The sequence below is a fragment of the Festucalex cinctus genome, chromosome 9 (genome assembly GCF_051991245.1).
Source record: "Festucalex cinctus isolate MCC-2025b chromosome 9, RoL_Fcin_1.0, whole genome shotgun sequence".
Taxonomy (NCBI): Eukaryota; Metazoa; Chordata; class Actinopteri; order Syngnathiformes; family Syngnathidae; genus Festucalex; species Festucalex cinctus.
In genome coordinates this window covers 18,825,801-18,844,548 of record NC_135419.1, presented here as the reverse complement: position 1 = coordinate 18,844,548, position 18,748 = coordinate 18,825,801, and the positions used below count along the sequence as shown (strand labels likewise).

The 18,748-nt window shown below is 41.0% G+C and overlaps 1 protein-coding gene across 5 annotated transcripts in view; it reads left to right on the top strand.

The window, feature by feature from the left end:
• Positions 1 to 18,748, top strand: part of drp2 (dystrophin related protein 2) — a 241,583-nt gene that overhangs the window by 114,636 nt on the left and 108,199 nt on the right. For all 5 annotated transcript variants that reach the window (XM_077532096.1, XM_077532093.1, XM_077532094.1 and 2 more), the window contains one exon: positions 4,286 to 4,460. In XM_077532096.1, the coding sequence (XP_077388222.1) occupies positions 4,414 to 4,460 (47 nt within the window). In that variant the 5' untranslated portion in view covers positions 4,286 to 4,413. The remainder of the gene's footprint in view (positions 1 to 4,285; positions 4,461 to 18,748) is intronic.

The following is an 18,748-nucleotide window of genomic DNA, read 5'->3' as shown; positions in this document are numbered from 1 at the left end:
GTCATTACTTTGTGTTTTCCTTAAAGGGATGCTTGACTCTTTGAACAATTTTCAGCAGTGAAAAGTTCATATTTTGTCCAGAATGAATTCGATAACTTTATTTTTCATGTACAATTAATACCTTTAAAAAGTATTTTTTTTACTTGCTGTCTACTGATGATGACATCACCTGTGCTGAGGAAGTAGGTAACGACCGATCATGGCTCACCTGGTCGTTACCTACTTCCTCAGCACAGGTGATGTCGTCTTCAGTCTACAGCAAGTAGAAAAATTACTTTTTAAAGGTATTAATTGTACATGAAAGAAGTTACGACATTAATTATAGACAAAATATTAACTTTTTACTGCTGAAAATGGCTCAATGAGTCAAGTATCCATTTAAGTACAACAACAAAGCTCTAAATTTCTTGGATTATTGACATTTAGATTCATTTACAAAACACTTGTATCTCAAGTATACAGTATTCTCCTTGTGGGAACTGTAATCATCATTCCATCATATCACATAATTATGCTTTTGATTAGTAACACATTTAGTGCTGCCACTAGCAATTTTTTTTAGAATTGATTAATCTCGATTATTCAATTGATTAATCAACTAATTGGATTCATTTGAATTTTGCATTCGTGTATTACAAAAATATTTTCCCCCCTGATTGCTGTTTATTAACCAGTGATTGGTGTTTATTTCGTACTTCGTATTCGTATATTAATTAAAAAAAAAATGTTCGATTCATTTTGACAACTCTGAACACATTTACAATCCCTTCTAAGCTCTAATGCGAGTAATCATTTGTAGTAAAGCAGCATTTTCATCCCCATTCGGCTATTTCCAAACCTTACAATCTCACCGATTCCGCATCCCGCATCTTTTTGCGTTTACTCACAAAGCAAACACTCCACGAGGCTTTAAGTGATTGTTTGCCCAGCTAAGTGAGAGCGCGGAGGCAGCGGAGGTTGTGATTCAAGCATTCAGCCTACCGCTGATTCATGCGCCCGACCGACTCAGCCGCATTAGAAGGAGCTGTCTGAGGAGAAGAGAAGGCACGGCAGGAAGTGAGGAGACGGCAACCAGACGATGATGAACTGTTGATTTACGGCAAATAGAAATCAGCAAATTCCAATGGGGGATGAGAGAGAATGGCGGGAGGATGAAGAAAGTGGGAGAGAAAGATGAATGCTGGCCTGCTCTCATTCGTTCTCACGCTGGGGAGCTCTTTGGTTCGCTGTTGACACGGCAACCAAAAAGATAATAGTTTTCTTTACCGATGGTGCAGCGTTGATCTTGTTTGAGCGCAAGATAAGCCGGAAGGGACACGTTGAAAGATTGTGTTTTGGTGATTTGGTTTCCCGTATACAGCGGAGAGTTATTAATTAATTAATTTATTTATTTTAAATTGACCCTCTTGTAATCTTAATACCCCGAACTACTTGATAACTATGAAGGACCAAAACTGCCAAAATTCAAAATAAATAAATGACTAAAAGTGAAAGGAAAAATTGATATAAAAAAATATAAAATTATACAAAAAAAAAAATATAAATGGAAATAAAAAGAGCAAATATATATATATATATATATATATATATATATCCATCCATCCATCCATCCATTTTCTTGACCGCTTATTCCTCACAAGGGTCGCGGGGGCTGCTGGCGCCTATCTCAGCTGGCGGGGGACACCCTGGATTGGTTGCCAGCCAATCGCAGGGCACACAGAGACGAACAACCATCCACACTCACACGCACACCTAGGGACAATTCCGAGCGCCCAATTAACCTGCCATGCATGTCTTTGGAATGTGGGAGGAGACCGGAGTACCCGGAGAAGACCCACGCGGGCACGGGGAGAACATGCAAACTCCACCCAGGAAGGTTCGAGCCTGGACTTGAACCGGAGACCTCAGAACTGGGAAGCGGACGTGCTAACCACTCGACTACCGTGCCGCCCTATATATATATATATATATATATATATATATATATATATATATATATATATATATATATATATATATATATATATATATATATATATATATATATATTTTTTTTTTTTCTTTCACTTTTAGTCATTTATGTATTTATTTAGTTATTAATTTATTTTGAATTTTGGCAGTTTTGGTCCCCCATAGATAACAAGTTCAGATTTTCAGAAAAAAAGATTAAAAAAATACAAATATATATGTATATATTTTTTTTTAAAAAGTCACAAAAGCGTCTTAAACTTTACAACAAACGAAGATGTATTTTGTCAGCATAAAAAAATGTTAGGGAAGAAAGTAATTTTTCCAAGATAAAGTTGGACAATTATGATATTAAACTCAAACATTAAATAGACAATCAGGACACATTTGTTATTAAATATAAACAAAGAAGAATGTCACATTTTTTTGTTATTTTGAAATATATTGCATCAAAAGAAGAAGACGGCAGTGAAATATCGTCTAATGCCTTCAACACCGCTTATGTGTGCACGTGTGTTTGTCCTTTCTGTCACCTCCATCAAGGGGATTGCACCTCTTCAAGTTCAGCCTCACAACCTCTCACTCTTAAAAGTGTACAAACGGAGACCCTTTATTTATTTCCTTTTTCTCGTTATCTGGGAAAAGCCAATTTCATGCCGATGGGATGTTACAAATCATGTCATATTAACGCAAGTGCATGGATGTACTTTGTTGTCTGCGCTGCAGACTTTGTTCAAACGTCAAACTTTTGCTCCGCTGGGATTTATTAGGGAGTCGAAACATCCTCTTTGACATTCACAGATAGGCGTGCTTGGATCTGCTGTGTTTTGCCTAATTCTACAGATAGGGATGGAACGTGGTTGGAAAAACATACCAGCACACTTTCATGAAGCTAATGACGAAAATGTCTAAGATCTGAAGGAAGACTGGAGTTGTTTGCTAAGACTTGATATACTGTCTTGACAAAATTGGTTCACTTCACTCAGAGTTAAAGCCACATTATCCATTTGTCCTTCCCACAGTTCTGTAGTTGAAGGTTTGAATCGGTGCTCTAACCTTTCTGTGTTATGTTCTTGCATGTTAGGTTCAGTGAAGACTTTAAACTGTGAATGTTAGGTTGTCAATCTCAAACAAGAAAATTCATGGATGGGATGGTTTTACTGCACAGTAAAAAAAAAAAATCCAAAACGTTTTAAATTTAAGTTTCCCCAAATAATAATGGCATAAATAGGGGCATTCTGGCAACTAAGCAACCAATCACATGACAAAACCTACCAAACCCATGACTGACCAGCTCATCGATCATCCAACCAACCAACCAACTGATATATCACCCAATTAATTAACCAACCAGTTTATCAACCAGCCAATTGATTGACACCACCTACGAAATTGACTGACTAACTGACCAATCGATTAACCAACCAATTGACCAACCAATCAGTTGCCAGATCAACTAACCAGTTGACTAACCAACCATCGACACACCAATAACCAACTAACCAATTGACCAACCATTCAATTGACCAACCAATCAACTAACTGACTAATGTACCCTTCATCCAACCAATCAATTGACCAAACGACTGATCAAATGACTGATTGGACAACCCACCAACCAACCAATTGATACCAACCAACCAACCAACCAACCAACCAACGAATCAGATTATCAATCAGCCAATTTATTGACACCACCTACCAAAATGACTGACTGACCGACCAATCGAATAACCATCAATTGACTAATCAAACAACCAACCAATTGACCAACCAAATCAGTTGACCAAACAGCCAAACAAGCCTGTTTACAAACCAACCAACCCACCACCAACAGACTAATCGATAAACAACTAACCAATCGACCAACCAATCAACCAATAAATCAACAACCAAGTGACTAATCAGCGGACCAATTACCGTCCAACTAACGTATCAGTTGATAATCTCACCCACAGAGATTGTCTCACTCTCTGAATAAGCAGCCTCTCGAACAATCACTTTTGCCACGAGGCAGGTAAAAGACGGGTTGCTATGCAAATTGGTTAGCCACCAGCTACGCCTGACAACAGCAATAACAACAACAACCCCGTTGTGACCACCCCCAAGGGACCCTGGCAGACTTGAATAGGGGGACTCCACACGTTAGATATTTAAGTAAAAATGTCTTTCAAATAAAAGTTGAAAAATCATCTACAACCAAAAATAATCCACTTACCTCAATTCATCTTTTGCTAAGGCGGTACAGTATTCCTAACAGCCCTCTTGTTTTTCTTTTTTTGTGTGTGTGTGTGTCCATATGTTGGCGCGTCCTCAGCTCCGGGGCGGCCCTCGTGGCCGGGATGCCACTGCGTGCCGTGCCAGTCGGCAGTGGACGGTGAGGCCCAGGAGGAGGGGGCCGAGTGCAGGCGGCTGAGGGGGGGCGGCCCGCACCAGGCCGGGGACATGAACCTCTGCTGGAACGAGATCAAACGCAAGTCGCACAACATCCGGTAAGTAAGTGCTCACCTGTCCAAAGGGGGGAGGGGGGTGTCTCGGTCTCTATGGCTACAGGAGCGCCGTACAGAGGATGAAAGGAGGTTTTGCATAAGGTTGCTGTTGAAACCACTAATTGAGCTGTATCCAAAAAAAAAAAAGCTTTGCAATGATAATGATGCTCAGTTTGAATCATTACTGTCACAGAGGCATCCATTCATTGCTGTGGCATAACTTACATTAGATGGGCTCATTTAAATGGTCAAGCTACATATGTTACATGATGGCATTCATTCGACTCACCTGACCTGGTAGATCGTGAACTCATCTGAAATAAAGAGGCTTCAAGCTGTTTTGATGCAACTCCAAGTGCAAGGTGACTCTCAAACTAAATCATAAAACAAAGAGTCTGAATATTGTGTGCTATGACTATGCAAAACATGGTTGACATCAATTACGGCTGATGGCGCTATTCGTTGGGATTTCCGTTCACGCTAATTAACGTTGACTGCGAGAAAAGTGTTAAAGCCATTTTCATTCATTTTGACAGGGAAAAAAATTTCAGATATCGAACTCATTCAAACCCAAAAACGTATACATACGTGTTTAATACATTGTCCTTCACTCCCCCAAACTGTAATTTACCGTCATTTTAGCTTGTAGCAAACGTGTGTGACGTCATGCATGCTGAGATCACGTCTCTGATCAACTGCTGAAAGGAGGCCGATTCTGTCCTCTTTCATCTAAAAACTGCTTCAAACATCAAACATCAAAGCGTACGTAGGGATGGAAGAATGTTGATTTGTTGTGATTGTATTGTATTGGTGTTAAGGTTTTATGTTATGTTTGGGTTTTTTGTCTTTCTGTAAAGCGCTTTGTGACAGTTCAGGCTGTTTGAAAGCGCTATACAAATAAACTTGAGTTGAGTTGAGTTGAGTTGAGTTGAGTTGAGTTGAGTTGAGTTGAGTTGAGTTGAGTCATTTCTGGACTTTAAGGCGCACCTGATTATAAGCCGCACCCAGTAGATTTCCAAAGGAAAAAGCATTTTGTACATACATAAGCCGCACCTGACTATAAGCCGCATATGCCTACGTGTGATATTTACAAAGAAAGACGGTACACAGAAAGAGTTTTTAAAGGTTTAATAATATACCTTAGCTTTTCTTTCCAAACAGTGCCTGTGATGCGGCAGTAACACAGCAGCAATACGGTAGTAACTAACAGGGCTGCTTAAAAATAACATACCGGTAAAGGTCACTGAGAGTTTTTGTATTTTCAATGATGAGTGTCTGTTCATGTTCATTTTATTCATGCACAAAGCGCCAAGTTACATTAAACGTGCGTCTTCCTCAACACATATATTCCACCTGCCTCACTCTTACCTTTTCTACTCAAGCGCCCTTGGCGGTCGTCAGAAAAAATGCATATATTAGCCGCATCATTGTATAAGCCGCAGGGTTGAAAGCGGGTGAAAAAAGTCACGGCTCATAGTCCGGAAATTATGGTATACGTTTTTTTTTTTTTGTTTTTTTTTAATGCTAGAGCATACAGAAGGCTTTGGTGAAGCTTCTGACCTGAAGAGGTAGCTTAAAGTAATGGTAGTTATTTAAAAAAAAAAACGGCCAGCAGGTGGCAGCAGAGTATAAGAGAACAACCATGTTGCAACGAGCTTTTTTTCCCAGAGATTTCAACAGGAATGTGAATGATGAAACAGATACAGATATACTACTTTTCCCTGATGAAAGAAGAGACTAATCTCTCTTTTGTTAGGTTCCTTAACAAATACACAACAATACACGCACTCTATTTGGCGTGGTTGACAAACTTACAAATCCCCCAAATCAAACAGCGCCAGAACTCCTCTCAACAGATAAATGCAATGAATTTGCCTGCTACTTTAGTGAAAAAGTACAAGCCATCAGGTCAAACATTGTTACAAACCAGCAAAATAACAAAACGATGCTGCACTTAAAATCACCTAGGAATAATTTAATTACCATGACAGAATTTGACTCAGTGGATCAAAATACTGTAGTAGACTTGGTTCAGCAATTGAAACCTTCCACGAGCTGTCTTGACACAATACCATCTGGCTTTTTCAAAACCATTGTGAAATCTGTTCAGATCGATTTACAACAAATAATTAATTGCTCACTTCAATCAGGTGAACTTCCTAAATGTCTGAAAGTAGCCGCCGTCAAGCCCATTCTAAAAAAGAGAACACTGGATGTCTCCCTGCTAGCAAATTATAGACCAATCGCAAACCTTCCCTTCGTAACTAAAATAGTTGAAAAAGTGGTTTTTAATCAACTCAGCAATTTTTTGAGCTTAAACGGACTTTTGGATAAATTCCAGTCAGGTTTCCGACCTCATCACAGTACAGAAACAGCTCTGATTAAAGTACTGAATGATATAAGATTGAGCACTGATGCAGGGAAGGTATCAGTGCTCGTCTTGTTGGACCTCAGTGCAGCATTTGACACGATTGATCATAATATACTGTTAGACAGGCTGGAAACTTGGGTGGGGTTAAATGGAACAGTCCTTAAATGGTTCAGGTCCTATTTGGAGGAAAGGAGTTACTTTGTGACCATTGGAAATTTTGAATCTGATCGAAAGGCCATGACATGTGGGGTCCCTCAAGGGTCAGTCCTTGGACCCCTGTTGTTCAGTCTGTATATGTTACCTTTGGGTCAAATGCTTCAGAACGCCGATGTTGACTATCATAGTTATGCAGATGACACACAACTGTATTTATCTATGTCCCCAAATGACAGCAGTTCTATTAACGCATTGTGTCATTCTCTAGAGCAAGTTAACAACTGGATGAACCAAAATTTCCTTCAGCTGAACGAAAACAAAACGGAGCTCATTGTTTTCGGCAATAAAGAAAAGAGGATTGCTGTTAAAAAAACAGCTTGAGTCACTGTCTTTAGAAACTAAAGACCAAGTTCGAAATCTTGGGGTACTAATAGACTCAGATCTGACCTTCAGCAATCATATTAAATTCATCAATAAAACAGCCTTTTACTAGCTGAAAAACATATCCAGACTGAAGGACTGCATGCTGCAAGCAGACCAAGAGAAGCTTATCCATGCTTTTATCTCCAGCAGACTAGATTACTGTAACGGTCTTCTGACTGGACTCTCTCAAAAGAACATGAGACAATTGCAGCTCATTCAGAACGCTGCAGCTCGAGTTCTGACCAAAACAAAAAGATCAGAACATATTACTCCAGTACTTAAGGATTTGCACTTGCTCCCTGTCAGCTGTAGAATCGATTTTAAAGTTCTGCTACTCGTCTATAAATCACTAAATGGTTTGGGTCCTGAATATATCCAAGAAATGCTGATTGAGTACAAACCCAGCAGGGCTCTGAGATCTACAAACTTGGGCCAACTAGTGGAACCCAGAGTTCGAAGCAAACATGGTGAAGCTGCATTTAGCTGTTATGCTGCACACAGATGGAATAGGCTGCCAACAGAAGTGAAGTCAGCCCCGAGTGTAAATGCTTTTAAATCCAGGTTAAAAACTTTGCTTTTTTCTTATACCTTTGATGAGGGACTTTTAAACAGCTTTAATTAAGTGTTTTTTTTAATTTTAATTTTTATTTTTTATTTTTATTTTTATTTTTATTTTTATTTTTATTTTTATTTTTATTTTTATCATTATCATTTTAAACTTCCTTATGTTAATTTTTTTTTTAAAGTTTGTTGCATAATGTTTTAAGATTGTTAGTTTGTAACCTATTTTCATTTATTTTTCTTCCTCTGAATGTTAACCACTGTTTCTTGATGCTTATGTGTTGTCTTTCCTCGTGTAAAGCACATTGAGTTGCCTTGTGTATGAAATGTGCTATACAAATAAACTTGCCTTGCCTTGCCTTGCCTTGCCTTAGTTTTGTTTTTGTTTTTTTGTATTGCAATAGAACACAATATACTGCGTGCCTTGCAAAATCAGTCAAAATCCGGTGAAACAGCCGGGAGTGAAGGGAGGTTGCTTCAGTGAAAATGGCTGCGAGTGAATGACTGAACAAGTGTTTTGAGTCACAGGTGAGATCACGGAATTGATGAAATCCTGGCACCATTGTGAACACAAATGATGAGCAACACATGTAGACAGACAATAAAACAATTATAATTGGCAGTTGTGCTGTATTGTTGGGGTTTGTGCCTGTTGCAAAGTATCACAGTAGAGTGGAAGCTAATGACGTGTAGCAATTGTGTATCGTGTGTGTGTGTTTTCCATTTACTCCCTGCCGAGTCAGCTTATTTATCATTGATAGCAAACTAATGCCGCCTGTATTGTGTTCATGTTTGCCCGCTCCAAACTATTAGCCGCCACTCACGTTGCTCTCTAATGCCCCGACTGGAGAGCGTCCAGGCTTTGCCGCATCATTTCCGACCCTTCCGACTCCACTCCTGGGATCCCGTTCAGAGACAATTGCAACCCCCCGCCCCCGCCCCACCCCACCGCCCGCTTAATGGCTTACTTGACCACAGCGCGTCTAACGTTGGAATAGGGAAGACGGTGGGGGCAGGACCGTTGTGAAATTGGTTAAGACAGTTTCCCCCCGCAGCTTGCATTGTAATTAGATCAGCCAGTAGGAGAGAAGCCAGCGGATGAATACAGCGGTGACTTGATAGGGTGTGAGGGAGGGTGCAAAGGCAGATGCTAATAAATTATCCCAGAGAGAGATGCAGGGGGAAAAGGGAGGTAAGTATAAAGAGTAAGTGAATGAATGAGGAAGAGCAAGGTAACCTTGAGAGCTAGTTGTGTTTTTTTTGTATTCAGGACAAGCGCCACAGAATTTGCTTTGTAATAGACCCCCCTGTTGATTGACAGTCACAATAAAAGTCAAGTCTGCTGCCTCGACTTCCTGCACAAAATGTCTACATCAAGTACCACCTTATCTCAAATATGTATATAGAACATTTTCATATAATTTGATCAGTAATGTTAAATATACTGCAGTGAATCAGTTAAAGGCGGCACGACGGTCGAGTGGTTAGCACGTCCGCCTCCCAGTTCTGAGGACTTTGGTTTGAGTCCAGGCTCCGGCCTTCCTGGGTGGAGTTTGCATGTTCTCCCCGTGCCCGCATGGGTCTTCTCCGGGTTCTCCGGTCTCCTCTCACATTCCAAAGACATGCATGGCAGGTTAATTGGGCGCTCCGAGTTGTCCCTAGATGTGCTTGTGCGTGTGGATGGTTGTTCGTCTCTGTGTGCCCTGCGTTTGGCTGGCAACCAGTCCAGGGTGTCCCCCGCCTACTGCCCAGAGCCAGCTGAGATAGGTGCCAGCACCCCCCGCGTAATTATTGTTTCTAAGGAAAAAATAAAAAGTATTTTAAAGTAATTTTAAAAACTTTTAGGATCATATGCATGATTTGGCCACCAAGGGCAGTAGAATGTAATCGTGCAGATTAAAGAAGACTTTTGCAGCTACTGTAGGCCACTCACACTTTTTTTAAGAGGATTTTTTGTTTCCTTTTAGAGCAAAAGACAAAAAATATCCAGATGAACTTAAAAAAAAACTGAAAAAGTAGGTATAAAGGCATATTATTAAAAGAATAAATCCATCCATCCATCCATCCATTCATTTTCTTGACCGCTTATTCCTCACAAGGGTCGCGGGGGGTTATCTCAGCTGGCTCCAGGCAGTAGGCGGTCCGGTTGCCAACCAATAAAGAATAAATCCATATTTTTAAAATTTGTTTATTAAAATAGGACCTTCTTTTCCTTGTTAATTTAAGTTTATTCAATAGATGTAATTAATTTAATTTAAAACCTTTAATATCACAATATTATAACTTTTTTTTTTTTTTTTACTTTTCAGCCTTTACAAAATGGTTTTTTTTTTCTCTCTCTCTCTAGAATATACATTTTTGTACCACCTTATCGACCAACTTGATATGGGACATTTGCATACAATTTGATCAATAATTCGATATATAATTTTACGTCAATGAACTTTCTTTTGAAAATCAGTTTATTTTACTCATGTGAGACGTGGTAATTATTGTTTCTAAAAAAAACAAAAACATTTTAAAGTAATTTTGAAATCTTTTAAGATCAAATGAAATTCCATGATTTGGCCACCAGGGGGCAGTAGAATACAGTCGTGCAGATTCAATCGAAGAAGACTTCCACAACTACTGTAGACCACTTAGTGCGATGCATTAATAGTTTTTTTTTTTAGAGGATTTTTTGTGTTTGTTTTTAGAGAAAAAGCCATAACATCCTTTTAAACTATATAAAAAAAACAGAAGAATAAAATCACATTTTTAAAATTTGCTTATTAAAATAGGGCCTTCTTTCCCTTATTAATTTATCATATTACATATATATCATTTACAACCTTTAATATCACAATATTATAACTTTTTTTGCTTTTTAGCCTTTACAAAATGTTCTTATCCTACATGACTGATTTTTTTTTTCTCTCAAGAATGTTGATTCTTGTTGTTGTATCAATATACATTTTCTTGAACATTTCCCTGGGCGCAAAAACTTTGAGAACCTCTGCTGTAGTGTCTTTGGTATCCTGCAACTTGGCTTGGAATGAAATTGAACGTCACCTGCTGCAAACGCGACTTCCGAAATGGAGTGGAGGAAACGCATGTTTTGCATTTTCTTGAAGGGGGGGTTTGGTGGCGGGAAAACAGGTGGAATTGGCGCATGAAGATAAGAGTGAAGCTGGGAGATATGCAATGTTTATGCATGGCATGGAACTTATCAGTGTGACACAGTGTCACTCTGCTAATTGGACTGTGAGATGATAACAAAAGGTTGGCAGAGTGATCACTTTTTTTTTTTTTTTTTTTATGTTTTATGCGGAAAAGAGGCCAACTCATTAAATGACACACGTGCGCGAGCGCGCGCGCGCTGGGCAGCGTATGAGTGACTGTGACAGCATTGGCAAGTTGGCAACATGTGTGTATTGCTAAGTGTTGCATTTAGTTTTTATATTCACTTCTACTATAATAGTACATCTATGACATGACAGCCATTAACCTGTGCGTAATAACAGAATGCATCTCTAATAACATAATGTACACAACTTTCCTGTCTATTCACATTCATATATAACGTAAACTAGGGCTAAACAGTTATTTGAATTGATCGCAATGTTGTGGAATGCAATTTTAACATCGCAAATGATGCAATTTGTGGTGGTGGGGGGGCTTAATTTTGATCGGCTTTATTAAATATTGTATATTATTTACTTACTTGTATAGTGTAGGCTATAGATAAATTCTTACGAAGTGCAGTCCTCATGTTTCTGATTGTTTCATGAAATATGAAAAGTTGAAGTGATATAGCCACAATTTGTTTGCATTATTGTTGTAATTTGACTTTTAACTTACTGACGTATCTTTACGCCACACTTGTTTTGGTTAGATTGTGTTCTTAGTGAACACTTGGAATATTTGTAAGTCCAAATATTTTAAATTGTTATTGAAATAAGATAAATTGAATTGTTGTTCATATTAATTAACAATTCATATTTACCTTTATTTTAGCTCTAGTGATGTTGGATGCCACTTTTTTAACCCCAGTCTATTGCAGACAGCAGCCGACATCCAGCGATGACCAGGGCTGGACTGGCCACCTGGCATAGAGGGCAGATGCCTGGTGGGCCGGCGTCTTTTCGGGCCGATTCGGTGCTTTCTAGTTATTATTTTCCTCCATTGTACCCCAAGAGCCTGGACCCCAGTTTAGAGTGACTAGTCCATTAATCCGTTTTGAATATGGACAGCAAACCATCCAACATCAGTCAAAATATTAATGGCAGAACAATGTGTTAGTAGACAGGTATGGTCAGGAGTCGGGTCAAGCCGGCAGTCAAAATCCAGGGCCGATTATTCTGTGCCCGTCCAGCCCTGGCGAGGACTAACTCCGGAAATTCCCGATGGCCACCCTGCCCTTGCCTGGAATCGCTATTTGGCCATCCATTATTTTAGCATAAGCCTAACCTATAAAGCCAAATCATGAATCTGACATTGTTATCGTAACACAGATACATTTATTGCCTTTACATTTGTTAAATTATATATATATATATATATATATATATATATATATATATATATATATATATATATATATATATATATATATATATATATATATATATATATATATATATACGTATGTATTACAAGAGGACCTTAAAGGGATACTTGACTCATTGAACAATTTTCAGCAGTCAAAAGTTAATATTTACTACCTTTAAAAACTTTTTTTTTTCCTGTTGCTGTCGACTGATGATGACATCACCTGTGCTGAGGAAGTAGCTTACGACCAATCATGACTCATCTGTCTTCTGGGTTTGGTCAGCAAACTGAGCCATGATTGGTCGTTACCTACTTCCTCAGCATAGGTGATGCCATCATCAGTCGACAGCAAGAAGAAAGAATTACTTTTTAAAGGTACTAATTGTACATGAAAAATAATGAAGTTACCACATTAATTGTAGACAAAATATTAACTTTTTACTGGTGAAAATGGCTCAATGAATCAAGTATCCCTTTAAAAAAGAATCTTATATTAAATTACAATCGCAATAGTGGGGGCCAAAACATTTACAATGAAATATTTTTTTTAAACAAAATCGTTCTTGTAAACCGAATCAGTCCATTCTCATACACAAAATCGACTCAAAATCGGTTGCATTGTGACATCATCGCGTCCTGCTGCCGAAAACAGATTTGCAGAGTTGCGCTTGTTTGTGTTCCAGTGACGGCCATGTTGACGCGCGTCTTCGGTGTCACATTTTGAATGCAGGGAATGCCCACTGGGATTGGATGTGGGCGGCCATGTGCATTTGCGCACGGCTTGGATTGTCGCGGACAGCCGACCGCCCGCAGCCGACATCCGTCTGAGTAACGAGGCGACACTTCGGGCCCGCTTTTCGTCACTGTCGGCTGCTTATTTGCAAGTCAAGCCATTCGCTATTGTGGCTTGGATCCTTCCTTCCTTTCTTCCTCTGGTCATGGTTCCAAAAAAAAAGAAATAAAAAAAAAGAAAAGAAAAGCCCTTCGGGGCTTTGGTGGCCCATTTTCTCAGCGTCATCTCTGGGCAAGCTCTCCTGTGTTGTGTCTGCGGGATAAACTGAGATCCATTTTAGATGTTTGTGTTGCTTCCATTGTTCAAGGTTAGTGGCTAAAAAAAACAAAAACAGGTGAGTACCCGGGAAGGCATTGTTTGCTCTATGGGGAAACGTCAGTTTCCAAAAATGCAGCTTTTGTCCTATTTAGAGTCACCCACGTAAAATAGACACTTGTAGTGATCAGAACATAATTCACCCACGGAACGTTGGGACGAAGGGGGAGTTTGTTGGGATGAAAGGATGAAAGGATGAAAGGATAAAAGAACAAAATGTTGGTAGGTCTGTGAGCCTCGCACAGAGTGAGTTGTTGTTGCTGTTAAACGATGAGAAGCTGATATCAATAAACCGCCGGTCTTTGGCTCCGGACTTCAACACTCTGCCTCCGACTCCCGTCACTGCTCGCTACATTGGTGACCCCGACGTTCGCCTCGTTGACGTTTCCGAGGCTGAGAATTTGATCGAATTGAGCGACATGGCGAACTCCGCTGATCTCAAGTTACCGGAGTTTTGGGAGTCGGCCGCGGCGACGTGGTTTGTACAAGCTGAAGCTCAGTTTGCCATCCGTGGAATTACGGACGATTCCACGCGCTACTACCACGTCGAGGCCGCGCTCGGGAGCTCCACGGCGGCCAGAGCTACGGCGCTAGCGAACACTACCATCTCCGAGCCACGTGCTCTGGCGGAAGAAGCCGACCGCTTTTTCCTGGCCACCCAGCGGCACAACCACGAGGTCTTGGCCTCTGCACGCGCCTTCCCAGTCCCGGCGGCCGCAAGGGCACCTCGTAAGGCGAAGAGGTGCCGCGCCCCTTGCTCCTTTGTTGCGTCTGGAAACGGCGACGCCTCCACTCAGTTGCAGCTGTGAGTGGGGGCTCAGAGTGCCGGCTGCTGTTTATCATGGACACCCTCTCCAGACTCAAGTTCCTCTGTGACTCCGGCGCCCGCAGAAGCGTGTTGCCTGCCTCGGCTGAAGATGCTGCCGGGGGCGCTCACGGCCCGCACCTGTCAGCGGCCAACGATGCACCGATCCGGACCTACGGCACTACGACAGAATGTGTCTTTGGTGTGCCCTCCATCCAATACCTCGGCCACCTCATCAACGAGGACGGCGCCACCCCGCTCCCGGCAAAAGTGGAAGCTGTTGCCGCTTTTCCTCGACCCCGGACGGCCCAGGGTCTTCGGGAGTTCCTCGGGATGGTGACTTTTTGCCACAGGTTCATCCGCCTCTTCCACTTCATCCTGGAGGGCCGTGAGTTCACGGTCTTCGTCGATCACATGCCGCTCGCCTTCTCCATGTCGAAGTTGTCCGAGCCGTGGTCCGCGCGGCAACAGCGACAGTTGCCGTTCATATCTGGATACACCACGGACATCCGACATATCGCTGGCAAGGACGACGTGGTCGCGGATTGTCTGTCCAGGGCAGCCGTCAACACGATACAGCTGGGCCTCGACTTTTCCCGGATGTCGGCCGACCAGGCTTCCGACCGTGACACCCAGTCGCTTCGGGGCTCCGACACCGGGTTGCAAGTTAAACCGGCTCATGTTGACCATGTTGACCCCTTGGACCACCCCGCGCCCCCCGCCGCGGCCGCCCCCCTGGGCTGCGCCTTGTGGACCGTGTGGGGTCCCTTCCAGTTGTTCCTGCATCCCCGCCAGTTGGTGCGCGGGTCTGTTCTGGTGTTTCTGCTGTGTCCCTCCCGCCCTCGCTCCCTGGGTCATGTACCCGCAGGGGTCCGGCAGTTGCCGCCCCGTCATCCGGAGTTTGATTGTGGGTGAATTCTGGGGGGGCTTGTGTAGTGATCAGAACATAATTCACCCACGGAACGTTGGGACGAAGGGGGAGTTTGTTGGGATGAAAGGATGAAAGGATGAAAGGATAAAAGAACAAAATGTTGGTAGGTCTGTGAGCCTCGCACAGAGTGAGTTGTTGTTGCTGTTAAACGATGAGAAGCTGATATCAATAAACCGCCGGTCTTTGGCTCCGGACTTCAACACTCTGCCTCCGACTCCCGTCACTGCTCGCTACACACTTCCATTACTCAAGCTTGTTGTTGTTGTTGTTGTTGTTAATAAAGAAGTTCAGCAGGTAAGTATTGTAATTACGTTGAATTCTCACAATAAGTGCATCAAACCTGCGACCGAATGACTTCATCAGAAAGTCGCATTCTTTATTTGACATTTCTTTCAGGCCTTTACTTCAGCCTTTTTCAGTTCCTTGTTTCTGACGGGTTCTCCTTTCAGTGTTCAGGAGGTCAAATGCATACGGTTGGGTGTAGATCCGGTGATTGACTTTGCCAGTCGAAAGACCTTCCAATTGACCTTACTGTGGCACGCCCCTCCCTACCCACATTATGGGACACGTACCTGGCTCCGATATTGCAAGATTAAATAGTAAGTCAACAAACGTGTGGACGGTTAGCTAACCGGAGCTATCGTTAGCTTTTGGCTAAAAACAACAAAGGAGAACATTACCTTCGTGCAGACGTAATAGTTTCTGTCATGACTGGGTCATGCCAGGGTTAAGTTTGGAACATGCAAGGGTTATGTTTGGGTCATGACCGTGAGGTCAAGTGTCTGTTTTGAACTGATGTAACCGGAATCTAGTTTCAACTGGTCTTAAGCTATGTGATGTCAGGAGCTATGTGATGTCAAGAATCTTTAATCTCTTTGTCTAGACAACAGCCAATCAGTAATTCCATGCCAGTCCTGTTACCCACATGTCTAGCCACAACCAATCAGATTGATTCACTGTCTCTATAAGTTGTCTGAGAAATGTGTTTTGTTGGTTTATTCCTCTGTCCAGCTGGCCACTGGCCGCTTCTCTCTTTCTTAATGCCTTCTCGTTGTTTCTGGTCAAGTCAAGTTAGTTCCACACCTTTTGATGTTATGCGAATAAAGTGTTGAAACCCTTATTTGGAGGCGTTCAAACTGGTCGTGTGCGTGGTCCTCCAGAAAGTTTGATTCAGCGCAGACATTTTTTTTTGTAGTTGTTTGAGGGTTTAGGGAAGGGAATAAACCAGACAATGTCTCTCTCGTGTCTCCCTTACACAAGCCGTGACTACAGCGTTTAACAATTTTATTGATTTTTTTCTTCTCTGCGAATGGCCGGCAACCATGCCGAATGGCCGCCGGTGTACCCCGCCTACTGCCTGCCTACTGCTGGGATAGGCTCCAGCACCCCCGCAACCCTTGTGAGGAGCTAGCGGTTAAGAAAATGGATGGATGGATGGATGATTTTTTTTCTTGGCTTTGAACAACCACGCAATGCACTCGGGCTGGGTATTGCCGCTAACCTCACGATACGATACGTATCACGATACAGGGGTCATGATACGATATGTATCGCGATACATATGTATCCCAATAAATGATCTTCAAGGTGATACGTATCGCAATATTTTACATTAATTTACTTGCATTTTACAAGAACAGTCATATGCATACCTAAAGGATATGTTTATTATGCTTTATTATACAATTTGATAACATTAAAAGACAAGGACATCTTGGTTTTCGACTTTACAAAAATGGCCAGATTAACACTTTATTAAGTAGCTTTTTTGATATAGCACATTTCACAAAACCCCAACGTACATCACAGGTTAAACATTTGATAAAATGTCCTTGTACAACAATGGGAAAAATATATCAATGAACTTTTAAATGTCATTTACTTATGTACAGATATGAATGACCTGACTTAAAAGTTTTTTTTTTCTGAGATATCAGCCTTCATTTTTACTTTGACTTGCTGGCAAAAATGTGGGAAGACTAGGGCTGGGTATTGCCGCTAACCTCACGACACGATACGTATCGCGATACATATGTATCCCAATAAATGATCTTCAAGGTGATACGTATCTCAATATTTTACATTAATTTACTTGCATTTTACAAGAACAGTCATATGCATACCTAAATCCTAAAGGATATGTTTATTATGCTGGATGACAAAAATGTTTTTGTTATAGTAGGTCTATGTAGGTCTTGTGGTTTACCACCAAGCGTGCCTGCTCTAAATGTGTACGCGCTGCAGAGCAGGGAGCAGTTTTCACAGACACACCAGGAAAATGTATTAATAGGCATGAGCCGATATGAGCAAAAATATCAAAGTATTAAAATTACAGCTCTAAAATGTGTTTATTTGAAGTATTTGGGGAAATAAAAACAGCATTTTTTTCATGTAACACATTCTATTTCATTTTTTAAACAAAATATAGAAAATTGGTACATTAAGACACGTGTGCCATGTTAAGTTTAGAAGTAAATAAATGTTGATATTCTTCCTTGCTTTCATTTATCTGAGCAAGACACAGTGTCCAATCACTGGTGAGCAATTTTTGCATTAATTGAAGGCAATTAACTTCAAAGACGCTGTTGTTTTTTATTTTTTAGGTACAATGCAAGCTGCAAAGGCACACGTTAACTGCCTATTTAAAGTCAACGAGCAATATCGATTCTGACGCCTGCGTATCGATACGTGTATTGTAATGAGGCCCGCAACGATATATTGTCGTATCGATTTTTTGAGCACAACCCTACAATGCACGACGGGCAGCGGGATTGTTTTTGTTTGTCCGTAGCAAAACGCACGTGTCGTCGCAGACATGACGTCTTCCGTCTTGACTGGTTTACTAGGTCATGCGGGCGTGGTTTACGGTAAGGTAATTGGCTTTACCACTATTTTAGCACAGGTTAGCATTAAATGACGACAAACAGGGTTATTATAGTTTTGTCATTTTCATTTTAGATATTTTTTTTATTTCGTTTTGAGTTTTGTTTTTTAAATTTAGTCCTGAGGGCGGTTCTGGTAGTTTTTATTCAGTTATTTAAAAAATGCTTAGTTTTAGTTTAGTTTCAGTATTAGTTTTTGCTTTTACAACGTGTATTGCTTGTGTGCAATACTTAATAAACACCATGGTAAAATGAAGAAAAAAGTAAAACATTTCGTCTGAGTTAAATGAAAAAGCAAGTGAGCCCGAACCATTGAAGCCAAAAGTCAAGCACGCAAAATTGTCGCCGAGGAGTGACATCATCTGAAGGTGCTTTTCTATTGGCTGCTGCAAGATGACGTCGCTTCAGCGTGACGCACTTTCAAACACCCTTATTCCATTTGATAGCGAAAAAAAAATCTACTTAAAATTACATTTAACCCCAAAGGCTCATGTATTAAATTAATTACCAAAAAACTAAGATGA